Source organism: Monodelphis domestica, chromosome 4 (assembly GCF_027887165.1).
Source record: "Monodelphis domestica isolate mMonDom1 chromosome 4, mMonDom1.pri, whole genome shotgun sequence".
Classification (NCBI taxonomy): Eukaryota; Metazoa; Chordata; class Mammalia; order Didelphimorphia; family Didelphidae; genus Monodelphis; species Monodelphis domestica.
The window spans coordinates 394,149,724-394,177,229 of NC_077230.1; the positions used below are offsets into that span (position 1 = coordinate 394,149,724).

At 38.8% G+C, this 27,506-nt stretch overlaps 1 protein-coding gene across 1 annotated transcript in view; it reads left to right on the forward strand.

Annotated features, from left to right (window-relative positions):
• The window catches only part of CASP9 (caspase 9), a 35,114-nt gene extending 9,775 nt beyond the window's left edge, over positions 1-25,339 (forward strand). The window contains exons 4-11 of the mRNA XM_001377622.4: positions 4,080-4,145; positions 9,098-9,144; positions 10,607-10,792; positions 13,714-13,803; positions 15,648-15,795; positions 17,011-17,181; positions 19,328-19,437; positions 24,780-25,339. Coding sequence (XP_001377659.3) covers positions 4,080-4,145; positions 9,098-9,144; positions 10,607-10,792; positions 13,714-13,803; positions 15,648-15,795; positions 17,011-17,181; positions 19,328-19,437; positions 24,780-24,872 — 911 coding nt within the window. The 3' untranslated portion in view covers positions 24,873-25,339. The remainder of the gene's footprint in view (positions 1-4,079; positions 4,146-9,097; positions 9,145-10,606; positions 10,793-13,713; positions 13,804-15,647; positions 15,796-17,010; positions 17,182-19,327; positions 19,438-24,779) is intronic.
• Positions 25,340-27,506: the final 2,167 nt, after the last annotated feature.

Genomic DNA, 27,506 nt, shown 5'->3' on the forward strand with positions numbered 1-27,506 from the left:
AAGCTATAGCAGAATTTTTTAGGGACTCAAGAGAGTCACTACTCAGCAATCTGGGTTCTTAAAGTTGGGGTCACATAATAGCATTAAGGTATTAATTAAAGGTAAAGCAACTCTCATTTTGGTTGGCTGGAGCAAATTGCATGCTAGACTGTATAGTCCCCCTTAAGCATGACATAAGACTCTTTATATACAAATAAAAAACAAACAAACAACAAAAAAACCCCAAACCCTTACTCTCCATCTTAGAATCAATACCATGTATTGGTTCCAAGGCAGAAGAGTGCTAAGGGCTAAGCAATGGGGGTTAAGTGACTTGCCCAGGGTCACACAGCTGGGAAGTGTCTTAGACCAGATTTGAACCCAGGACCTCCCATCTCTGTGCCTGACTCTCAATTCACTGAGACATCTAGTTGCCTCCTATATATATACAGAATTTTAGGGCAGCATTCCTAAACTATTATTCAAAGTAGTTTTGTGTGAGACAAAGAAAAGAAAGAAGGCTATTTATAAAATAGGTATATTATATATATATTGTAAAAAATAGACTCGAATACAGGACTACAATCCCCACGAGCCTTTGCTCCACTTCCCCAGAATGCCTTGTAATCTCACCTGGGCCGAGATCGAGAAGGTATTTAAGCTGATTCAAAGGCTTTTGACGCTCTCTCTCTTGGCTCTTTTTGGACTTCTGTTTTGGAGCAGGCGGTCTCTTGCGTGATGTGAGGTTATTTTGTCTAGGCCTCTGGCCTAGGCACATGTTTCTTACTTGCATATTCTTTAATCTTTAGCCTTTAATAAACCTCTAAAAAATATAATACTCCTTGCAGAGAGAAACTAATTTCTACCTGCCTCAGATGCCTCAGTCCCCATATTCCCTAAAATTTAATCTTTACAATATATATATATATAAAATAGGTAGTTATACAAAAAGGATAGTAAACTTGGAGAAAAATGTGTATTTTTAGTTATAGTAAATAAGGGATTTATCATTAGAATATGGTTGGTCTCACTTCAGATATAGAAATCTCTCTCCCTCCCTCCCTCCCTCCCTCCCTCCCTCCTCTCTCTCTCTCTCTCTCTCTCTCTCTCTCTCTCTCTGTCTCTCTGTCTCTCTGTCTCTCTGTCTCTCTGTCTCTGTCTCTCTGTCTCTCTCTCTGTCTGTCTCTCTCTGTCTGTCTCTCTCTCTCTCTCTCTCTCTCTCTCTCTCTCTCTCTCTCTCTCTCTCTCTCTCTCTCTCTCTCTCCCACCTCCATCTGTCTATCTGTCTGTCTATCTATCTATCCGTCTTTCTATCCATCTATCCATTCATCTATCTCTTTTATCTATCCTTCCATCCATTCATCTGTCTGTCTTTCTGCCTGTCTATCTATCATCTGACTTTTCGTGGATGACCCAACAAATCCTTGATTCCAGGACAGAGCTCACTGACCCTTGTATCTGAGGATCTGGGTTCATATCTCTCATCACTAGCTTGGTAATCTTGGATAAATTGCATTACCTTTTTAGCCTCAGTTTTGTCCTTTTCAAAATGAGGTGGTTGAACTAGCCCTTAAGGTCCCTTCTAATTCTGCTTTGGTGATTCTATATCCCCACCAGAGTGGTTGTATGGGTCCAATGGTGCTTTGGGGGGAAAAAGAGGGAGGGAGGCAATATTTTAAAAAATTATTTAATTTAAATATTTTTATTAATTTATTTTTTTAATTTGGAAAATTTATTTATTCAATAGAATTTATTTGAGTTATCTCAATGTCTTCCTCTCCTCCCCACACCATAGAAGGTATCACTTGACCAAATGATACACACATGTATAGATTGTGTCTTTAGTGTTTCTGTTTTTCAGTTCCTTCTCTGGAGGTAGACATTCTCACAAGTTACTCTTCTAATATTAATTCGGTAGCTGTATATTGGGTTCTACTCATTTCATTTTTCACTATTTTGTGTAGGTCTTTCCAGGTTTAAAAAAAATTCACCTGCTTGTCATTTCTTATAGCTCGGCAATATTCCATCACAATCATCTACCACAATTTTTCCAGCCATTCTCCACTTGCTGGACATACCCTCAATTTATAATTCTTTGCCACCCCAAAGTGAGCTACTATAAATACCTTGGAAATAGAGGTTCTTTTCTTTTTTCCCTGATCTCCTTGGGATAAAGCCCAGCAATTGTATTGCTAAAGGTATTATACACAGTTTGATAAATGTCACGGCATAATTCCAAATTGTGCTCCAAAATGGTTGGATCAATTCTTAGTGTCTCCACTTTTCCACATTCTCTCCAGCATTTGTCATTTTAGCCAATCGGATGGGTGTAAGTTATCTCAGAATTGTTTTGATTTGCATTTCTCAAATCAGTAGTGATTTAGAGCATTTTTTCACATTCCTATAAATGACTTTCATTTCTTTATCTAAAAACTGGCTGTTCATCTCTTTTACCCATTTATCAAATGGGAGATAGCTCTTATTCTAATAAATTGGACAAAATTCTCTTTTAGATATGAGATCTCTAATGGAGAAATTGCATAAAAATTTCCCCCCCAATCTTCTCCTTTTATTCTAACCTTGGCTACATTAGTTATTTATTTATTTTAAAATCCTTACCTTCCGTCTTGGAGTCAATACTGTGTATTGGCTCCAAGGCAGAAGAGTGGTAAGGGCTAGGCAATGGGGGTCAAGTGACTTGCCCAGGGTCACACAGCTGGGAAGTGTCTGAGGCCACATTTGAACCTAGGACCTCCCGTCTCTAGGCCTGTCTCTCAATCCACTGAGCTACCCAGCTGCCCCCTACATTAATTTTATTTGTATAGAAACTTTAATTTACTATGATCAGAATTATCCATTTTATATCTGACAATGCTCTCCATCTCTTGTTTACTCATTTTAAAGTTAAATTAAACATTTTAATATTTTATTTTATTATTTTTTTGTTTGATTTTTGTTCTTAATAACAAATTTCTACTGAAGTTTTTCAAAGTTAGAGGATCCAAATAGTTTCCCTCTCTTCTTCCCTCCCTCCACCCAGAGCTGAAAAAGCAATTAAATCTGGATTATATATTTATTGTCATGCAAAAAACATTTCCATATTAATTTTTGTAAGATTATTATCTTATAAAACCAAAACTCCAAATCCTATCCCCAAATAAACAAGTGATAAATCATGTGTTTTCATCTGCATTTCTACTCCAACAGTTCTTTCTCTGGAGGTGAAGAGCCTTCTTGGTCATAAGTCCCTCAAAATCGTTCTGAATCATTGTATTGTTGTTAATGGCAAAGTCTATCAGATTTGATTGTTCCACAATATTTCAGTTACTATGTATAAAGTTCTCCTGATTCTGCTTATTTCACGCTGCATCAGTTCATGTAGGACTTTCCAGCTCTTTCTGAAATCATCCAGTTCATCGTTGCTTACAGCACATTAGTATTCAATCACCAACATATAACACAATTTGTCCATACATTCCCCAACTGAGTGACATCCCTTTAGTTTCTAATTCTGTGTCATCACAAAAAGAGTCTCTCTCTGTCTCTCTGTCTCTGTCTCTCTCTCTATCTCCTCTCCTCTCTCTCTGTCTCTGTCTCTGTCTCTCTGTCTCTGTCTCTCTCTCCCTCTCCCTCTCTCTGTCTCTGTCTCTCTCTCTTTCTCTTTTCTTCTTCCTCTCTCCTCTCTCTCTCTCTCTCTCTCTCTCTCTCTCTCTCTCTCTCTCTTTCTCTCTCTCTCTCTCTCTTCCTCTCTCCTCTTTCTCCTCTCTCTCTGTCTCTCTGTCTCCCTCTCTCTCTCTCTGTCTCTCTGTCTCTCTCCCTCTCTCTCTCTCTCTCTGTCTCTCTCCCTCTCTCTCTCTCTCTCTCTCTCTCTATCTCTGTCTCTCTCTGTCTCTCTCTTTCTCTCTTCTTCCTCTCTCTCCTCTCTCTCTCTCAAAACAAGTCTTTTTTCATAAAATTTAAATATTTTAAAATTAAATTTTCTTTTTTTATTACAAACATTAACAATTCGATATGCAAAGAATAGAGGGAGAATTGTCCTTGAAATTTTGAATCTCAGAAAGAGGCCTTTCTTAGAAATAAACAATCTACTTCTCTTACAGATATGAAACTTCCCATAAAACCACTGGTCCCAGGCTCTTACACCAGCAAGAAAGATGTACCACAGGGTATGTATGATTCATTTCATTTCATTTCATTTCTTTTTTTTTTAACCCTTACCTTCTGTCTTAGAATCAATATGATGTATTGTTTCCAAGGCTAAAGAGGAGTAAGGGCTAGGCAGTGGGGGTTAAGTGATTTGCCCAGGGTCACACATCTGGGAAGGGTCTGAGGCCAGATTTGAACACAGGACCTCCTGTCTCTGGCTCTCAATCCATAGAGCCATTTAACTGCCCCTTATGACTTATTTCTTATCTGTGCTTAGTATAAACTTCTCTGAGTCAGTAGAATAAGTGGAGGCTCTTTTTTTTTAAGTATAAAAAGTTTTTTAAAAAATTGTTATTTTGGATGAAAATCTTTTCTGACAGACTACATAGTTCTTGGCCTCCTTCTCTGCCTTTTTCTAAAAGAGGCTTTTAAAAACAAATCAGTTTCTGGATGTATTCCTACTACCCTTCCTCACTGAGCCTTCCTTGTCGAGGAAAAAAACAACAATTAATAGTGTTCTTCACTTTACTTTCTTTTCCTAATGGAACCTGGTAGTTAACCTCCCATCCTGACTTACTCACCTCTATGGAAGAAAAACTCAGTACCTTTCATTTGTCTGTCAGAGATAATGGATTATTAAATCGGTATTCCTACTGGGAGAGCAACACCCATAGGCAGTGTGCCTTGCTAACTAGAATTCTTAATCACTCAAGCAATTTCCTATTATATTTTATAGAAGACAAAATTCTGTGTCAGAGTAAAACTTTTTGGATGATTTTTTAAAATAAAAAATTTTAATTTTTAATTAATTAAAAAATTTTTGGATGAATTTAAATAGAGCACTAATAATGGTAATATTGGCAAACCCTTTGGAGGAGAAGCTTCCCCAAACCCTTTTTTTTACTGGCCTTCAATCTGGTCAAAGGTGAGCAAAGAGATTCTTCTAACTGGAATAAGCCAGTATCCCTTTAACCTTTTAAAAATTATTGAAGGGACAGCTGGGTGGCTCAGTGGATTGGGAGCCCAGTCTAGAGATGGGAGGTCCTGGGTTCAAATTTGGCCTCAGACACTTCCCAGCTGTGTGACCCTGGGCAAATCACTTGACCCCCATTGCCTAGCCCTCACCACTCTAATGCCTTGGTACCAATACACAGTATTGATTATTAGACAGAAGGTAAGAATTTAGGGTAAAAAAATTATTGAAGACAATACATTGTCCAAAGAGTTTTTTGTTGATATGAGTATGATCTATCAATAATAAACTGAAATATTTGCTTATTAATTCAATTAAAAATAACAAATAACAAAATGACAGAAAAAAACAAATAAAAAAGAACAAAAATGTACCTATTACATGTTAATAAATAAATTTTAAATGAGAAAATGAGAAATTTTTGGAAATAACAACAATTAGTGAGATGAATGGCATTATTTTTCATTGTTTTGCAAACCTCTAATGTCTGGCTTAATAGAAGAGGGCTAGACTCAGATTTGTTTCTGCATTCAGTCTCTTGTGATACGTTGTTTTCTTTGAAGTATTTGAGGAGAACGTGGCTTCCTAAGACAGGTCATTAGGATCAAGAGGGGGATTTTGAGATGCAAAGAACATCTTTGTATCATTATGAAAATAATTTTGAACTTGCAGATCTAAAATGCCACTGGGCACCTCCACGGGTCAGTGGACCACTTTTTGAGAACCTAGATGAAACAAAGACGTTTCCACATTTAATTCAGGCACCATAAATAAGACCAAATCCCTTGCTTTTAGAGAATCCATTTTAGAGAACTGAATAAATCAATTCAAGAAAGACTGATTAGGTCTTTGATTGAAGTGAGACCAAAGACTTCTGGGACTCTGACAATAATAGTATTTCTTAATACTAACATACCTGAGGTCTTAGCTTGTAAGCGCCTTAAGAGTAGGGATTGTTCCATTCTTTGCATTTTTACCCCCAGAGCCTGGCACTGTGCCCACTTACTTCATACTTACGGATTGAGATAAAAATCTCTGCTTCCTACCAAGAGAAAGCTAGACTCTGTTCCCATTTCAGTTATGCTAGGGCCATTTTGTTGCTAGAACTGACCAAGGTCCTAACAAAAGGACAGATGCCCCATATGTGTAGCCTTGTGTCCTAGAAAGAGTGTTGGACTTGAAATTAGATGACCTGAGTTCTAGTCCTACGTTGGACATTTCCTGGGGCTCCTGAACCAGACTGAGACCCTTTAAATGAGCTACATTTCCAGTGTCCTTTTCAGTTACATAGATTTCCATTTTATGTAAGGATGCTTGGGAGATAAATTTGGCTGAGACCCATGCTTTGGGGCTTTTTTTCTTTCTCAGAGCTTGTGCTTTTGGTTAAGTGCTGCAGATGTGAGTCTCTGGCTCTTTTGCTCTGCTTACTTGACTGAAGAACCTTTTTCCCCCCTTTACTCTCTCTTTTAATTTATTATTAAAATTCCTATATATTTTTCAATACTAGGAGTATTTATTTATTTTTACTCCTACATACTACCTAATAGAGGAAGAAAACAAGAGTTCGGTTTTTCTGATTTCACAAAGTATTGACAGTCTTATAGACTTCTGGGTAGGATTAGTCCATTAACAGAGAAAATGTCTAAATTGTTTAAATGTTTAAATTGAGGGTTCAGTGACATAAATCTGAAACAGGTGGGAGAACCAGCTCCCAGAATATTTTTCTTGAAAAATAAATACCTTAAAGGAGATATTCTTTGTTCCCTCTTCATTTCCCACTTCCTATCATTTCTTTTTTTTTTTAACCCATATCTTCCATCTTAGAATTCATACTGAGTATTGGTTTCAGGGCAGAAAAATGGTAAGAACTAGGAAACTAGAGTTAAGTGACTTGTCCAGGGTCACATAGCTAGGAAGTGTCTGAGGCCAGTTCACATAATTTCTTAAAATTTCCTGTTGGAGGGGGCAGTTGGGTGGTTCAGTGGATTGAGATCTAGGCTTAGAGACAGGAGGTCCTAGGTTCAAATGTGGCCTCAGACACTTTCCAGCTGTGTGACCCTGGGCAAGTCACTTGACCCCCATTACCTAGCCCTTACCGCTCTTCTGCCTTGGAGCCAATACACAGTATTGACTCCAAGACGGAAGGTGAAGGTTTAAAAAATAAAAAAAAAATTCCTGTTGGCTTACCTCCCTTCAGTTGATGAGTCTGTATTGATTTAGATCTTGAACCCTACAGACTACATTTCCCATAATCCCCTTTTCCTGTCATGTGTCATTGGTTAATTTGGTATTCAGTTTCGACTTCCTTCATGGAAACTCAAGGGTTCAAGATTCTAAATCTATACAGGTCCAATGGGACATGGAAGATAGGATTCCTGAGCCACTGTGAGGAATCTTTGAAAACTGGAAGGGAACAACAGAAATACTGCAGGATCAGAGAAGGGCCAATGCCTAGATTCTCAGACTATGAGGAATGATGTTGTGCCAGTTATAAGGCAGGCTTTGATTCTTGGAAAATTTTTAGCATTTTTGTTCTGTCTTTTCGAGTCTAAAACTTGATGTCCTTTGCAGAGAAAATAGAAGTAAAAAACCCCAAACCAAACCAATAATAAGTACCATTTTGCCTCCCCTCTTTCCAATTTAATAAACTATCTGGTTCTTTACAAATATATTATTATTATTTTTAAGAACCTGTACCTTCCATCTTAAAATCAATACTAAGTATTGGTTCCAAAATAGGATAGCAGTAAGGATTAGGAACTTGGCCAAGGTCGCACGGTTAGGAAGTATCTGAGGCCACATTTGAACCCAGAACTTTAGATCTCTAGGCTAGGCTCTCTATTCCCTGAACCACCCAACTTCCCTCCCTTATAAATATATTATTACAGGAAAAGTTAGTGAATATATAGAGAAAGAAGTGGTGCATGCAACCAACATAGCTTCCCTAAAAGCAGTTTACACTGGGAGATGGCAGAGGGAGGATTTTACTTTGGGGTTTCATTTAATGAAAGTTTGTGGATGAAAGAAGAGGCATCAGGTAAGAGGGTAAGGGAAATGGGGCAGCCAGGTGGCTCAGTGGATGGAGAGCCAGGCCTAGAGATAGGAGGGCCTGAATTCAAATTCAAATCTGGACTTGCACACTTCCTAGCTGTGTGACCCTGAACAAGTCACTAAACCTCAATTACCTAGTCCTTACCACTGTATTCTGCCTTAGAACCAGTCCATAGTACTGATTCTTATTTTTTATAAGCTAGTTTTAAAAAAATCTTTATTTTATTTAAATAACAAACTTCCACGTAAGTTTTCCAAAGTTATATGATTCATGTTGTCTCCCTCTCTTCTCCTCCTCCTCCTCCTCCTCCTCCTCCTCCTCCTCCTCCCTCCCCCCTCCCCCCTGACCTTTCATCTTGGAATCAATAGTAGGTATTCGTTCCAAGTCAGAAGAGTGTTTGTGCTCTCTTCAGCAGCACATATACCAAGGCAGAAGAGTGGTTAGGGCTAGGCAATGAGGGTCAAGTGACTTGCCCAGGGTCACACAGCTGGGAAGTGTTTGAGGTCAGATTTGAACCTAGGACCTCCCGTCTCTAGGCCTGGTTCTCTATCCACTGAGCTACCCGGCTGCCCCCTCCCTCTCTTCTTCCTTCCCCATTCCTGGAACTGACAGGTAATTCAATTTGGGTTATACATATAATGTCCCATAGTATTGATTCTAAGACAGAAAGGAAAGATTTAGAGAAAAATACATAATGCTGAGCACCCAGTCCAATGGGAGAACAGCCTGTAAGCCACTACACTATGTACACATGACTATAAACAAGAGAGAGAAGCTGGGGGTGGGGGATGCATTTTCATTGGGCCACTAAGATCCTTTTCTGCTCAGAGAGTCTGTGGTTCTGAATTTGCCAGGCCTGCTGGGAATGTGTTAGTGCGTATGGAATTATTCTTCCTGTTCATGCTCTCTCTGTTCACACGTCCTGTTGTCTTTGCTGCCCAACCTAGGTGCTGTGGTGTCTACACAAACCCAAGGTGGGAGAGACACTAGTATGGTGAGTCTTCATTTATTATTATTAGCTGACTCTCCCTTCTTGTATTTCATCGATGCTGTACTGGTCTCTGCCCACAACCTTTTCCCTTTAGAGCTAATAAAAAGGCAGCCGACTTTCTCTAAGGTCCTGTCCTTACTGTGTTCATTTAAAGTTATGTCGCATTAAAAAAATTTTTTTTCATCTCCTTTTTCCAAATCTGTCCTTTGTTTCATATCCTTCTTAGGCATCTCTTATAACAAAAAATAAAAAAGAAAGAAGAAAAATTATTTCCGTAAAACTGACCAAAAGCAGTGTCCCCCACCTGCACAAAGAAAGGGACAAAGTGTGTTTTTCTCCTTTCTTCTTTGGGATTAAACTGGCTTCTTATAATGTGTTCAGTTTTTTGAATTTTATTTTTAATTTAGTTAAGTTTTTTAGATTAGTTCTTGTGTTTATTGTCTTCATTGCCATTTTCATGGCATTCTATATAGCTATATTATATATCATATCATTATACTATACAATATTAATTGTATTATATATTTATTTTATATAAACATATATTATATTTAATGTAAATATGTTATATTAACTGCACTATGTATACATATATTATATATTATACTATTCAATATTAATGGTATTATATTTTTATTTTATAATTATATATACATAATATAATATAAATGTTATATTAACTGCACTATATATACGTATATTACATATACTATACAGTATTAATTATATTATATTTTTATTTTAGAATTATACACAAATATATAATATATTATCATATAAATATATTAACTGTACTCTATATACATACATATTATATTATACAATATTAATGGTATTATATTTTTATTTTAGAATTATATATAAATATATAATACATTTATAATGTAAATATTTTATATAAAAGGTACTATATACACATATTACATATACTATACAATATTAATGGTATTATATTTTTATTTTATAATTATATATAAATATATAATATATTTATAATGTAAATATTTTATATAAAAGGTACTATATACACATATTACATATACTATACATTATTAATGTTATTATATTTTTATTTTAGAATTATTGTATACAAATATATAATATATTATAATATAAATATATTAACTATACTCTATAGACATATATATTATACTATGCAATATTAATTATAATTTTATTTTAGAATTATTACATATAAATACATAATATATAATAATATAAATATATTATATGAACGGTACTATACAGACATATTACATATATCTATATGCATATATGTATGTTATATCATAATATAATAAATATCATTATTCTGGGATTTCTTTTCCTAGTTCAACTTGTTTTATCCATCTAAGTTCACAGAAGTCTTCCCAGAACAGCTCTGATTCGCTGACCCACTCCAAAGGGCTTTTCTCTCTGAGGAGCCCCAGACAAGCTCAGGTTTCCCTTTTGCCCCCCTCCCCAGGTTGGGCAGGTGTATACCCTGAACTCAGACCCGTGTGGCTACTGTCTCATCATCAACAACGTGGACTTCTGTGCATCCTCAGGCCTTTCTTCCCGAAAAGGCTCCAACATCGACTGTGAAAAGATGCACAATCGCTTCCAAGCTCTGCATTTTGCTGTGGAGGTTGAGCGGAATCTGAGCGCGAAGGTAATGTCCTTAGTGCGTCCGTTACCGCGGGAGACGTCATTGACCTCTTTGACTTCTGTTCTCTCCAGCCCAGGTCAGACTAAATATTCTAGGAAAGGCTGAGGAACTAGAATGAGACCAGGGGTGGGAGTGGGGGTGGTATGTTACTGTCAAGGAGAGGAGCCCTGGGAGAATGAGAAGAGGGACCAGGTGTCTTATTTATTTTTGTGCCTCCTCCATAGCAGGAACCAGGGGGCAGATCAGCCTAGATTGGCAGCAATAGCCTGGAATAGTGGATAGAACCCTGAAGGAAGACCTGGGTTCAAATCCCACATCTGACACTTAATAGCTGTGTGATTTCCTCATGTTTGCCCCTCAGACACCTCGTCTTCCAGATTTTGTGCTCAGCTCAGAGGCTACCTTTTCCACAAAGTCTTCCCTTAGGCATGAAGGCAGAATAGATCATTGGTCCTAAAGTCAAGAAGTCCTGGATTTGAATTTTGCACCTGCTGCTTTTTATCTTTGACTATGACTATGAACAAGTCTTTCTAATCCTCAGTTTCTTCATCTGTAAATTGGGAATAATCATCCCTTCCTTGTAGGGTCGCTGTGATATTTGGATGAGATCATGTAAGCAAAGTGCTTTTTAATTGTTAAAAGGACTATTTAGGGGCATTTAGGTGGCTCAATGGATAGAGCATCAGGCCTGGAAGACCTCAGTTCAAATTTGGCCTTAGACACTTCCCAGCTGTGTGACTGTGGGCAAGTCACTGAACCCCAATTGCTACATTTTTACCATTTTTCTGCCTTGGAATTCCAAGACAGAAGGTGAGGGGTTTAAAAAAAATAAAGGAACTATATAAATGTTGGCTGTGGTCAACAAGACTGGTCACTTGCTGGCCGTTCTTCTGAAGATTGACCTGCCCACACTTAACTGGGCTTGTCCTCAGGTAAAACACAGACAATTACTGAGCACAGGCTTAAAGCTTTTCCAATTTGGCAGAACTTGCGGGAGCTCTCTGGATGTGAGAGTATTGTTTTGGGACCACGATGTCACTGAAACAGCCAAGAGGGGGCTTCCTGACCTCAAGTCCAATTAAATCATGCTGTCCTTGTATGTAATAAATTCTTCATAAAATAATTTTGTAATAAATAAAAATAAAATTAAAATTAAAAAATAAAATTGTAATAAATTCTTTATAAAATAGTTCATTCAAATTTGGAAAAGACCTAAAGAGTCATCTACCTGATCAAGAATCTCTGATTCTATAAAAGCTCTAAATTATCCCTGACACTCTATAATATCTCTGGCAAATGGCTGTATGGCCATGGCTTGAATATCTCCACTGCTAGGGAGCTCACTACTGCATTCTTGGTAGCCCATTCCACTTTTGGATGGCCACCATTGTTTCTTTACTTTTTTTTTCAAATACTTACCTTCTGTCTTAGAATCAATATTAAGTATTGATTCCAAGGAAGAAGAGCAATAAGGGGGTTAATCATCATTTCTTTACACTTGTTAAGTGGCCTTGAAGTGTCGAGTTAGTACTCACAGCTTTGGAAGAAATGAAGTTAAAGATACGGCCTTGTCCTCAAGGATTTTATAGTCTTAAGTTTATAGTCTATGTTATAGTCTTAATGGGGCAAAGACACTAACACAGATGTTTATTATAGTCAACATGACATGATAAGGGAATCGCCGGGGGCCCAAGGAGAATGCTGCTTGAGGTTGAGTAGGAGGGTCATTCCCTACCGAGGATATAGCAAGGAAGGCTTTCAAAATAATATACAAATTAATGTATATTAATTTTATTATTATAAATATATGATTGAATATTTATAAATATATATAAATATCTGATCTGATAAATATCTATATCTGATAACCATACATGGCATTATATATTATTACTATTAACATATTAATATACATAATACACATAATATACATAAAATCATATATAAAATAAATATTTGCTGAATTAAATCAGATGTATCCAGACACCCTACCCTACTACTGTTCTGAAAACAGTGATGATGAGAATGAATCACTCAACCAACAAACATTAAGTGTCAACCTTTGTCTGGGTTTACAAAGAGAGAAGTGAAATAATCCCCTGCCCTTAAGGAGCTTACATCTTAATAGGGAAGATAACATATACTTCAATAGGTCTCCAATAGGCGTGAACACCCAAAACAAGGAAACCAACCTTGAAGAAGGGCACTAGTACTTGGTCAGTGTTGGTAGTGGGGTAGGGAAGGTTCCATGAAGTAGGAAGTGGAGTCCTGAAGGAAACTAGATATTCTAGGAGGGAGGACTGTGTGGTTGGAAGACATTCCAAATGTGAGCAGAGGGACAGCATGAGCAATGACCCAGAGATGGATGATGAGAGTGTCATGTGTGTGTGTGTGTGTGTGTGTTTGTATGTGTGTATGTGTAACAGTAAGGGTTCAAATTTGGCTTTAAGACCCTTCTAGCAAGTGTATAGAATAACAGAGAAAAATAGCATTAGACTGGAATTAGAAGAATAGCATTAGACTGGGGAGGGGCAGGGTATGTGTGGTGGTGGTACCAGTTTGTGAAGAGTGTGAAATGCCAACCAGAGGAATTTATAGAAGATCCTAGAAGTTCTTTAGATGACATGTTACAGGCTTCTATTAGATACTGGTAGGAGAGTTTACTTCAGTGAAGGATGATTAGCTTCTCCAGTGTCTTTTTCACTGTCTGTTGCAGCATGGGTGGGCACAAAACCAGTAGTCTGTGGGCTTTCCTCCAAATTATTGTCCTTGTCCCTGGGTGATTGGGTCAACTTCTGGGCTCTGAGAGTTGGGTTGTTCTGGCTTATTTCTCCTTATTGATAGCTGAGTCTGGAGGTTGGGGGACTATCCAAGGCAGCTTAGGACATCAGCACTTCTGACTTACAGGGTCCTTCTCATCACAGGGAATGGGAGCAGCCTTGCAACAGCTGGCAGAGAGGGACCACAGTGCTCTGGACTGCTGCGTGGTGGTCATTCTGTCTCATGGCTGTCAGGTAAAAATGCTACTGGGAGATGGCTGGTTCAGGTTTTTGATTTGTTGCCTACTTGAAATTCTGAAAGGACACCCCTTCCCCTAGTAGTGTTCTAGGCATTGGGGATACAAAGAAGAAAGGGAAACAGTGCCTGCCCCCAGAGAGCTTGCATTCTACAGGGGAGAAACAACATAGACACATAGACAGAATGAAAGAGTAATTCACAGAGGGAAAGAACACCAGGAACTAAAAGGATGAGGGAAGTCCTTGAGGAGGGAGTGGCCCCTGAGCTGTGCTTGGAAGGATCGGAAGGATTCTGTAGGAAGATGTTCCTGAGGATGGAGGGAGGGAAGCAATAGCTCTCATCATCCTTTCTCTTCCTACCCAGATGAGTGGCCTTTGTAAGTTATTGTGGCTGACCCAGAGGATAGGATCAGAAAGAATTGGGTTCAGAACTTGCCTCAGACACTTTACCTGCTATGTGACCCTGGACAAGTTTCCTAACCTCTCTGTGTCTTCAGTCCCTCATCTAGAAGATGATGGGTATGGACTTTGGCCTCTTGACTTAAATGATGACTCTCTGATTCTTTAGGTGAACAAATTCTTTAAGGATAATAATAATCCTAAGATTTAGAGCTGGAAGAGACCCTCAGAGTCATCTAGTCCAATCTCCTGATTTTTTATAGTGTTCCCACAATCTTAGGGCAGTTTTATTTTTTTTATTTTGGAAAATTTTATTTAATTAATTAATTTAGAGTATTTTTCCAAGGTTACAAGATTTATGTTCTTTCCCTCTTCTGCCCCCACTCTCCCTCCCATAGCCAACAAGCAATTCCATTGGGTTTTATATGTGCCATTCATCAAGACCTATTTCCACATTATTGCTATTTGCACTGGGTTGATTGTTTAGAGTCTACATCCCCAATCATATCCCCATCGAACCATGTGATCGAGCAGTTGTTTTTCTTCTGTGTTTCTACTCCCACAATTATTTCTCTGGATGTAGATATTGTCCTTTCTCATAAGTCCCTCAGAATTGTCCTGGATCATTGCATTGCTACTCGTAGAGAAGTTCATTATATTCAATTGTGCCACAGTGTATCCATCTCTGTGTACAATGTTCTCCTAGTTCTGCTCCTTTCACTCTGCATCACTTCCTGGAGGTTGTTCCAGTTCCCATAGAATCCCTCCAGTTCATTATTCCTTTTAGCACAATAGTATTCCATCATCAACAGATACCACAATGTATTCAGCCATTCCCCAATTGGAAAGCATTCCCTCATTTTCCAATTTTTTGTTAGGGTAGTTTTAAACTTTAATCACTTATTTATTGATTGATTAAGACACTGGGAACACCTTGTATTTGGAAACTGAGACCAGAGATGTTAAGTAACAAACAGTCCAGAATCACAGAGTGAATAAATAACAAAGATGAGTTTTGAACTCAGGAAGTCTACCTCCAAATCAGTAGTCCTTCTATATCACCATCCTTGATCTACATTTCGGGGGCATCATATAGTTTTAATATCAACAACAACCACACTAATACTAACAATAATTAGCATTTCTGCAGCATTTTAAAGTTTGCAAAGTGTTGAGTAGCAAGCATCCTTGTGCTCTTTGAGGCAGCTTGGTCTGGGGGAGAGAGCACCACACTTGGAGTTAGGAGATCTAGGATCAGATCCTGTCTCAGATCCTTATGAGCTTTTGGGACCTTGGGAAAGACATTTAACCTGATAGAACCTCAGTTTGCTCACCTGCAAAATGGGGATAAGAGTACCTCATAGGGTATTGTTCCTAAAAGTGCTTTGGAAGCCATTAAGCACCACAGAAGTGAGTTGTTATTTTGGTTATTATTTTTTCAGGCCAGTCATATCCAGTTTCCTGGAGCCATCCATGGCACTGATGGAGCCTCCATTTCAGTTGAGAGAATTGTGAACATCTTCAGTGGGTCCAGATGCCCCAGCTTGGGAGGGAAACCAAAGCTTTTCTTTATCCAGGCCTGTGGTGGGGGTAAGCACTTTATATCACAGCTATTGTCTTTTAGGACCAGGAACAAAGCATCCAAGCCCAGGAAGAGGCCATGCTGAGGATCCAATGAGATCTCACTTTCCTCTCAAATGAATTCAAGAAATGTTTTCCTCATACACAAGTGTTCTGCTTCTCATCTCTACCTCCCACTCCTTTTAGAAATATCAAGAAAGCATTTTTAGAATTATCCTTGTCTGAAGGCTTTGGATTAATCCGAAAGCCAAACCTTGCTGGCCTTCCTTTAACTATCAGTTCCTAAATAATTGTCCTGCTCTTGTCTCTTCAGGTTAGCTAAGAAAGGACTCTTCTCTGAGGTAATTAGGAAGAAAATCCAACAAGGATCATTATCATCATAATAATAGCTAGCATTTATATAGTGCTTTAAAATTGAGAACTACAGGACTAGCTTGGTAGCACCATGGATAGAGCTCTAGGGTTCCAATCTGGCCTCAGATGCTTCCTAGCTGTGTGACCCTGGGCAAGTCACTTAATCCCTATTGCCTAGTCCTTACCGATCTTCTGCCTTGGAACCAATATAGAGTGTGGATTCTAAGATGGAAGGTAAGGGTTATTTTATTTTATATTTTTTTAAACCCTTACCTTCCATCTTGGAGTCAATACTGTGTATTGGCTCCAAGGCAGAAGAGTGGTAAGGGCTAGGCAATGGGGGTCAAGTGACTTGCCCAGGGTCACACAGCTGGGAAGTGTCTGAGGCCAGATTTGAACCTAGGACCTCCCATCTCTAGGCCTGTCTCTCAATCCACTGAGCTACCCAGCTGCCCCCTAAGAGTTATTTTTTAAAAATCAAAGAGGGGGAAAAGGTTGCCCTATTCTCTTCCCTATGGTGCCCAAGACAGTATCAATCCAATCCTTTACACTCTAGCCCCTTACTTCTCTTCTGCCTTGGAACTGATACTTAATATTAATTTCAAGATAGAAGGTAAGGATTATTTAAAAAAAGAAACTGTTAAATTTTCAGTATGAGTATTTGTACCTTGGAAATTGGCAAATGCTACATTTCAGGGCTTGATTTATTGTCTTGGTGATGGTCTACATTTACGAAAGTAAGGGAGGAAACAACAAAGTATGTCATGCCTATATTTTTCCCCCCAAAGAGCTGGTATTTAAATATTTACCAGCACACCACCAGTTACTTCTGACTTTTTTAATGACGATATTTCTTCTTGCTTCTTGCAGATCAGAGAGACCATGGATTTCAGGTGTCTTCTAATATTCCTGAGGACAAGTCCCCTGGCAGTGACCCTGAGACCGATGCCACTCCTTTTCAAAATAACTTTGATCAGCCAGATGCCGTGGCCAGCTTACCGACACCAAGTGACATCTTGGTATCCTATTCTACTTTTCCTGGTGAGAGAACATTAGAAGAAAACTCGGGTTTCCTTCATCTCTTTCTAACTTGACTTTTAGGACAAACTTAGAATGCTAGAGATGTTAGTGTCTAACCTTTATCCCAGCCAGACAAGCAGTCAGTAAACATTTATTTGTTTCTTTTTTTAAAACAATATTTAATCTCTTCTCCCCAATTATATGTAAAAATCATTGTTAACATTCATCAAAAATTTTTTTGAGTTACAATTTTTTTCTCTTCCTCCTCTCCTGTCCCTGAGATGGTAAGCAATGTGAGATTAAGCATTTAATAAGTGCGTACTATTTGCTGGGCTCTGTGCTAAGTGCTTAGGTTATAAGTATGAAAACAATGGACAGCCTTGGCCATCATACTCTCATGGGGGAACATAACACATAGAAGAAGGAAGGTGAAAAAGCAGAGGCTGGGCTGGAGAGGGTTCCGAGCTCAGGGATGATGGAGATGGTAGAGATGATGGAGAGGATGGAAAAATCCAAAGGAGTGCCTTTGGGTGGGAGATTTGGGGAGGAGTCCTTCACTCAGAGCTCTCTAATCAGAGGGCTGGAGGGTAGGGGTGTTACTGATGAGGTGCTCGTATCAAGGCTGATGGATCTCACAGGGTGGTATGGTTCTTGGTATGGTATGGTATGATTGGTGTTATAGGGGAAGCTTGATGGAGAATTCCAGAGGTGGGCAGCTGGGTGGGAGGTGAAAGATAAAAAACAATCTCAGCTCAGATTTCTGTAACATTTTTAATTTTTGTCTTTAAAATCATTACCTTCCATTTTTGAATCAGTACTATGTATTGGTTCCAAGGCCAGAAGAGTGGTAAGGACTAGGCAATCAGGGTCAAGTGACTTGCCCAGGGTCACACAGCTAGGAAGTAGCTGAGACCAAATTTGAACTGAGATCCTCTTCACTCCAATCTTGGCACTCTATCCATTGAGCCATCTAACTGCCCCTTCATTCTGTTTTTTTTTTTTTAACAATTCCCAAAGAGCTTTCCAAAAAATCCCTCCTTAAATTGTGTCCAAATGTCCCTCACTGTGATGTCCACTTATTGGCCCTGGTTCTTCCTGCTGAGGACAGGCCAGAACAAGACTAATCACTTTGGCTGCAGACTGGTCTGGGAACGAATGAATATCTGTGACGATGAAGAAATTCTAGGGCTGGTACTCTGAGATCTTGAGAAACAGGGTGGGAAGGTGATACTCAAAGAAATTGGCTGAGTTAGAGTCAGAACTTTGGATGCCATGGACAGAAGGAGTTATAACTAGGTTGGGGTGTCCAAATTCTGTTCCAGGGCATTTGTAGTCATCCATAATAGTGCTTAGCTCTTGCTTAGTAAAATAGGGAATTACCAGAGGTTGAGTTGGAATAAGGTTTCCTGCCCTACTACCCTAATATCTCTCTGGTCTCCAGCCAATACAAAACATGTTTTGTATTGCTGGTCCAGGGTTCAAAAGTTCCTACATTGCCATGCCCAAAGTACTATAAATCTCTGCATACCCTTTAATCCAGCAGTGCCATTATTAGCATTGTGTCCCAAAGATATTAAAAGAAAAAGGGGAGGGAAAGGACCTGTTTGTACACTAATACTTACAGCAGCTCTTTTTGTGGTGGCAAAGAATTGGAAATTGAGGGGATGCGCATCAATTGGGGAATAGCCAAACAAGTTGTGATATATGATTTTCATGGAATACGATAAAAAATGACGAATTGGACAATTTCAGGAAAACCTGGAAAGACTCACATGAACTGATGCAATGTGAAATGAGCAGAACCAGGAGAGTGTCATACACAGCAATGGCAACACTGTACAGTGTGAATGACCTGGCTGTTCTTAGCAGTACAATGATCCAAGAAAATCCCGGAGGTCTCATGATCAAAAATGCTATTCACCTCCAGAGAAAAAAAGCTGAGGGAATCTGAATGCAAATTGAAGCATACATTTTTTCACTTTATTTTCTTCATCATTTTTGAATATGTCTTCTTCCATGACATGGCTGATATGGAAATATATATTGCATGATAGCATATATATAACTTATGTAAAATTGCTTATTGTCTCAGGGATGGAAAGGGAGGAAAATTGGAACTCAAAATGGGAGAAAGTTAATGTTAAAAGTGGTCAATTTTTCTCCCCAGGTTTTGTCTCCTGGAGGGATCCAAAGAGTGGTTCGTGGTACATAGAGACCTTGGATAGAGTCTTGGAGGAGTGGGCTGATCGTGAAGACTTACTGCATATGCTTCTCATGGTGATGTCTGACTTTCTCTGGGTTTCATGGGCAGAGACTTAAAGGAGAGGAGAATTGTGGGATGATGGCAAAAAGCAGAGGTGTCGAGCTTAAATAGAAGCATATCCCTGAGGGTTGCTAGAAAACTGTAGGTTATGAATACTCTCAGGGAGTTTTGCTGTTGAATTTGACTCTTCAGGATTAGATTGACATTCTCCCAGGGACTATAAGGAACAGTGCTTGGCAACCTTTTAAAAGCCCCTTTTGGAAGGAGCACTGCTGCCTGTTCCATGAAGAAAGATGGGAGAAGGTTCAGGACTGCTCAGAGACCAGACCAAGCCTTTGCAGGGATGTTGTGCCTGCCCAAGCAAGATGGTGTAATGGAAGGAGCATTGGCATTGGAGTTAGAAGGATTGAGTTCAAATCCTGCTTCTGTCACTACCTGTGTGTCCTTGGTTGAACCATTTAATTGAATCTCTTTGAGCAGCAGTTTCCTCATTTGCAACATAAGGGACTAGATAGACTGTAAGATCATTTCCGTTTGAAAATCTTTAGAAATCTAGAAATATCTTAGCAGGTTGGCATGATGGGTCACAGCTAGGAAGATGAAACTTAACAGGGAAGAATATAAAGGGCCACCATCCCAGAAGTCCTCCTTCGATGATGCCCCAGGGCGGCTTGTAGTCTGGGAATTACTCAGGCCAGAGAGACCCATCATGAGCAAGGAGGGAAGTAGGCAGTGAATTCTTGGGATTCCAAGATCATTGGTTTAGAGCTGGGAGAGATCTTAAAGTCAGTCGGAGTCCAACCCTTTTAATTTGACAGAATAAGAAACTGAGACCAGAGAAGACCCATCATGAGCAAGGAGGGAAGTAGGCAGTGAATTCTTGGGATTCCAAGATCATTGGTTTAGAGCTGGGAGAGATCTTAAAGTTAGTCGAGTCCAACCCTCTTAATTTGACAGAATAAGAAACTGAGACCAGAGAAGACCCATCATGAGCAAGGAGGGAAGTAGGCAGTGAGTTATTGGGATTCCACGATCATTGATTTAGAGCTGGGAGAGATCTTAAAGTTAGTCGAGTCCAACCCTCTTAATTTGACAGAATAAGAAACTGAGATCCAGAGAGGCTAAGTGATTTGTTGAAAGACACCCAAGTAATTTAGAGACAGAGTATTTGAATTTAGGTTCTCTGACTTCAAAACCTTTTAATTGGACTACATTGCCTTTTATGAAATTTTTTTAATTAAAATTTTTTTAGAATGCTTTAGTCTAGAGGCAGCTAGGTAGCAATAATGGGTAGAGCTCTAGCCTTGGAGTTGAGAGGACTTGGGTTCAAATTTGGCCTCAGTCACTTTTCAGCTTTGTGACCCTGGGCAAATCACTTAACTCTGCCTAGTCTTTACCTTAGAATTGATACTAAGACCAGAAGGAAAGGATTTTTTAAAAAGGCCATGAGCCTGTATTATTTCCTTTTGCTTTCATCCCAATGATGGTGGAAGGTAGGGGGAGAGTGTGCCTAGAATTGCAGATCTCCTGTCATCTCCTTCATGTATGACATATATTTTTGGACTTGTTCCTTATGAGACTATTAATAATATAGCAGGTTTGCTAAGAGAGGCAGCTAGCTGGGTGGTACAGTGGATAGTGCATAGCCTAGAGTCAGAAAGGCCTGAGTTCAAATCTGGCATGGGAGACTTGCCAGCTGTGTGACTCTGGGCAAACCATTTGACCTCTCCTTGCCTCAGTTTTCTCACCTGTAAAATGAAGATCATAATAGCAGCTACCTGTCAGGATTATTGTGAGTATCAATGAGATATTTGTAAAATGTTTAGCACATTGCTAGGCACATAGATGGTAATACTTCTCTTCTCTTTCCCTATAGTAAAGAATAGAAAAAAAAAGTTTAGCAAAACTAATAGATTGAAAAAGGCTAGGGGTAGTTAGCTGGCTCAAGTGGTTAGAGAGCCAGGCCTAGAGTTGGGAGAATCTGGGTTCAAATCTAGCTTCAGGTACTTCCTAGCTATGTGACCCTGGGCAAGTCACTTAACCTTGTTTGTCTCAGTTTCCTCATCTTTAAAGTGATCTAGAAAAGGAAATGGCAAACCACCCCAGTGCCTTTGCCAAGAAGACCCCACAGAGAGTCAGACATGACCGAAATGACTAAACAACACACTGACTGTCAATGATTATAGGATCTAGAGCTAGAGGCAGAAAGTGGGATGGGAGAAGGATAGGTCGATGGATGGATGTCAATAAGATGATTGAGGGCTAATTGGACTTGCCTTCTAACTTGCTGGAGAATCCTAAGGACTGCCTTTCATCCTGTTTCTACAACCTCCATATCCCCCATGTCTTGCCATATGCCCTTCCGCTATGCCTTTAGAACCATCAAATCTTGCCATCTGTCTTACTCCTAAACCTGTCTATATCTACTGTCTTTATCCATTAGCTTGTGAATTTCTTGATGTTATGGGCTGACTCTTATTTTTCCATTTGAGTCCCTGGTTCTTTCCCTATGCCCTTCCCTGCCTTCCTCTCTCTACTTCTCCTCTTATTCTCTTTTCTTCCCTTCGTCTCATATCATAGACCATGTGAGTTTCCATTCACTCACCAATCTGGATAGCTCCAGGATGCAAGTTCTAAGACTCAGTTGATTACATCTGTCAGAGCATGGTCTCTGGAGGTTTCTGTGGCCCAGCATATAGAAAGAAGTTGGCTTCTTGGTTTCTTTTGCTTTTATTTTTGTTCCTTTGTGAATCATCAGAACTGGATTTTGGGAGTTATTGTTGACATTCTTGCTGTATACTAGTCAAAAGATGTAAATAATTTGCAATGAAACTGAAGGATTTATAGATTCTCTTTCTAGGGCAGATGAATGCTGGACTTGTCAGTGCTGATTTCTTTGTGTATGTAAAGGGCACAAAAAACATCATTTTAGTGGATGTACATCTGTAGCAGAGGTTGGAGGGACAGAGAAGTTCTGTGTAGAGCTTGACAAGACCCTTCAAGCCAAGTTAATTTACAGCCAATTTGATGTGTTGGTATAGCCATTGGGAACCCAGAGTCACCACCATGCCATGCCTTGGTCTTGGAGGAGGATGACTGTGGATGTACTCTGCATGTAATAGGTGCTGATTAAAATGCAATAGGGAATAAGAAGTTATTTATTTTCAAAATCCTTCCCTTCTGTCTTGGAATCAATACTGTGTGTTTGTTTTAAAGCAGAAGAGCAGTAAGGGCTAGGCAAATGGGGTTAAGTGACTTGTCCAAGCTCACGCAGCTAGAATGTTTTTGAGGTCAGATTTGATCCCAGAACCTCCCTTCACCAGGCATGGCTCTCTATTTACTAAGCCAACTAGCAGCCCCGGAATAAGCAATTATTAAGATACTCTGAATATAGTAGTTGCTGAGTAAAATGGAACATGTAGAAGGATGTGCATTTATTGAGCACCTACTATGTGCTAGATTTTTTGCTACATCCTTTACAAATATTATTTCATTTGTGCCTCACAACAATGCTGGGAGGTAGGTGCTATTATGACCCCCATTTTATAGATGAGGGAAAAAGGTAAACAAAGGTTAAGTGACTTTTATAGGGTCACATAGCTGAGGCCAGATTTGTATTCAGGGCTTTCTAGACCAGTGACTTTAGCCATTACATATTTAGCTGCCTGAGTCTATGAATTTCATCCAACATGGATGAGGGTGGTCATCTCTGATCTCTGAGATTCCTACCAAATTATGACATTTATGATTCTACAGATTTGGTAAAACCACTGCATTAACTTTCTCCTTTTTAAACTCTTACCTTCCATCTTGGAATCAATACTGTGTATTGGTTCCAAGGCAGAAGAGTGGTAAGGGCTAGGCAATGGGGGTTAAGTGACTTGCCCAGGGTCACACAGCTGGGAAGTGTCTGAGGTCAGATCTGAACCCAGGACCTTCCATCTCTAGGCCTGGCTCTCAATCCACTGCTGCCCAGCTGCCCCTGCATTAACTTCGTTAACATTCCTCACCAGGCTTGTAACAAAATAAGAATATATTTTGTTATATATAAATATATTTTATTATTATATATATATATTATTATATATAAATATATATAAATATATAAATATATATAAAAATAAGATATATTAATCTAGGTCTGTCCTGACTCTAGGCCCAGTGCTCTATCCACTGTGCTACCTAGCTTTTAAAAAATTAAAAAGTGGGAGGGGGAGAACATGTCATGGAACCATGAAAAAATAAATATTTAAAAATAAATTAATTTTAAAAATTAAAAAAAAAAACAAACAAAAAACCTCTTACCTTTTGTCTTAGAATCAATACTAAGGCAGAAGAAAGTAAGGGTAATCCAACTGGGATTTAGTGACTTGTCCAGGGTCACCTAGCCAGAAAGTGTGCTAGGCCAGATTTGAACTTAGAACCTCCTATGTTCAGACCTGGCTCTCTATCCATTGAGCCACCTAACTGCCCCTTCTACCTAGCTTTTTCTAAAATGGTTAGTGAAATCTATTTGAACATACATAAATGCACATATACATATGTAGATATAAATACAGGGAGTAGTGACTGGGCCTGTGATTTCACTGATAAAAGGGAACTCCTAAATGAGGAAACTCCTTCTTCCAACACACATTGGCCACCTTTTCTGTGACTTACATTCTTAGAGAGTTTCCACTTAGGTCCAGGGTCATAGCCAGTATGGGTCAGTGATAGGACCTCAATGACTTCAAGGTGAGCTTTTGATCTACTATACCATATCACCTCTTATATACATGTTTCTTTCCCCCTCCCTTCTGGTTTAGATAGCACAGAAATTACATTTTTGTTTTTCTTTAAATTCAATTGCATTTTTATTTTCTTGGTCTTCGGAAATGACTGAAAATATCTATCTAAGAGAACCAGGCCTGGGGATGGGAGGTCCTGGGTTCAAATGTGACCTTAGATACTTCCTTGTTGTATGATCCTGGGCATATCACTTAAAACCAAAGAAAGAGAGGAAGGAAAGACAGAAGTGAGAAAGAGACAGAAAGATAAAAAGGAAGGAAAGAAAGAGGGAAAGAAACAAAGAAAGAAGAAAGTAAAGAAAGAAAAAAGGAAGGAAGGAAAGAAAGAGATAAAGGAAAGAAGGAAAGAAAAAAGGAAGGAAGGAAAGAGAAAAAAGGAAGTAAGGAAAGAAAGAAAGAAAAAAGAAGTAAGGAAAGAAAGAAAGAGAGGAAGGAAGAAAGGAAGGAGGGAGGGAATATCTTCTATATACCAGTATCTACATATTATTATATTTACACACACACAGAGTCCCCATCATGGTGAAAGTTTGTCTTTCTTCATTGTCTTCTTTGTGCTTGTCTTTCCACAGGTGTCTAATGCTGTATCTGCCAGAGGGACATATAAACAGATTCCTGGTTGTTTTAATTTCCTCCGGAAAAGATTTTTCTTTAAAACAAAGTGAGAATGAATATGGCTCTTTCTCCCTCCTACTTGAAACTCTTTTCTCTCTGCCTGGAAACACCTGCAGACAAGGGCACTGGAATTTCTTACCTAGGAATGGGCAGAAGGTGGCCTCTTTTACTTTGCTCTGAACAACTTCCTGATTTTTTTTATCCTGGAGACATTAGAGATACCAGCTTCCTGGCTTTTGCCTCACAGGTCCAGTGATGAGAAGAGCTCAAGTCTAAAAGGGGTGGGGGAAGAGATGACCCCTGGACATTCATGCCCACTGTGGCTGGCTAACTGGGTGACTTGGTTTCTTTGAAATTGGGGGCTGTAAACACCGAAGGAAGTCTCAACTCCTTGATAAGTAAGTTGGGTGCCACCAGATGCTTAAAAATGGAAATCTCTGATCTTGAAAAAGGCTTTAGAAATTGTTTTATTTTTCTACTGTTTGTGATTTTCATAAAAAGAAAATTCTTTTATAAATCCTGATTCTTTGTATTTATTCTGCCATTTGGACTGAGCAGTCCCTTAGGCTTCTCTGGCCAGTGCTTACTTACACAAATACTTCCCCTCCCATCTGTAATCTTGTTTCATCCCTAGAAAATCTCTGTATATGTTCACCCTGGGCATTCGCATTCCCATTTAGCAGAAAAGATAATCAAAGCCCAGAGAAATGAAGTGATTTGGACATTTTATGGTTGTCAAGATGTTTTCACATAAATGGACTTTTAGCCCTTACCATAAGACTGTCAGAGGGTCAGGAAGGGATTGCCATTCCCATGAGATAAAGGGAGAAACTTAAAATGGGGAAGAACCTTGCCATAGCTCATAAAGAGGGGAATTGGCCCATGAAATCAGCATTTCATCTTCTCCCTCAGTTCTTTTGTACAGACTGTGCCTGGCTTGAAGCCAGCAGATCTCTTGGTCAGGGCTATGTCGAGAGGCATGGATGAAGGGATGGATCCTGTTCTTGGCTCCTGTTCCCAGGTTGGCACTTGTGAAAGGCATCTGTGTAGACTCCCAATCCTGGGCTACAGAAGGGGAATCAGAACCAGAATATAGACCCTGCCATCTAGAATTGTGCCAGGGCAGTGACATTTGCTCTTCATTGGGAGACACAATAGTACTACACTAATATGGTAGGAGGGGGCTCAAAGACATATCCACCCCATCCATGTGGTAGACAAGGAATAGAGACAGTGTGATACTGTGGAAAGAACACAGATTCTGGAGTCAGAGGGCTTGTGTTCCAATCTTGTCTCAGATCCTTAATACCTATGTGAACTTGAGCAAGTCACTTGCTGGGTCTCAGTTTTCTTATCTATAATATGTAAGGTTTGGACTCTGGGGTCTATCATTCTGTGGTTCTGTGATCTTGAGAAATATGGGTTAAAAGAATCCCAAGATAAAATCTTACAAGATAATTGGATGATAATTACAAACGGAACTCTAGAGAAAAAGAATGTAGTGGCCAAAAGGACTCCAAGAGTAGGAAGAATAAATGAAGTGCTGAAATGAGATAAAGAATTAAATTGGAGCACTTGAAATGAATACATAGTTTAAAAGAGGGGAAACCTTGTTATAGAAGTGGATATGCTTAAAAATGGAATGAAAGAAAAGAACACAGAAATTCAGTGATGCATCAAGTATCACCAAGCTTCTTGAAGACCACATTTCTTTGCAGAACCAAAAAATCTTTAATAAGAGTCATAGAAAAAGATTTAAATGATAGAGCATCTTTGGGTGATTTTCTTCTTTTTTAATAGTCTCAGAAGACAAATATTTGGTGGGGCAGTAAGAGGAGGAAGGGAAGGAAAGTCATACTTGAATAATAGAGGTGCTTAAGATGAAGGGTATGTTATAGAGTCATGGGGAAATGGTGGAGGAAATGGGCATCCCACAAACCTCACTTTCATTTGAAATGAATAAAGGATAGTTGGATAATATTATCCACAATCATACATACATAAGTATTTTCATATAGCAATACATTTAACTTAAAAGGGAAGTAGAAGAGATCAAGGACAAGGGAGGAAAAGAAAGAGATCTTGGAGGGAGGGCAAAGGAATGTTAATAAGTAAAACAACCTTGAATTTTGGAGAGAGGAATATGAAGGGAGATCAAATAGGAAAGGAAGAAAGTAAAAATGTGGTGGAAAGGAAAAAAGAAGAGCTCAACAGAGAGGAAACAAGTTAGTACATTTATAGATCATAATTTATCAGACAAAATTTTTCTTCTGCCATTCTTTTCTTATTTGTAAAGAGAAGGTTGGTAGCAAAGAGAGGACAAAGTATAAGAGGACAGGATAGAGGGCAATTCTCAATGAATAATCATAATGATTATGTCAATGTGATAAACTCACTCATAAAATGAAAGAGATGAGCAGAATAGATTAGAAACAAGAATCCAAAAATATAATGCTTCCCAGAAACACATTTGAAACATAAGGATTCATAACATTAAAATGAGAGGCAAGAACAATATCTATGGTGCTTTAGCTGATTTCAAAAAAGTAGAAGTAGCAATCATAATTCAGCTGAAGCTACAATCAAGATAGAAATAATTAAACATGTAAACAAGGAAATTACATTTTTTCTTAACAGTACCACAGAGAATAAGTCAAAAAACCTTGAAGGGAAAATTTATATCT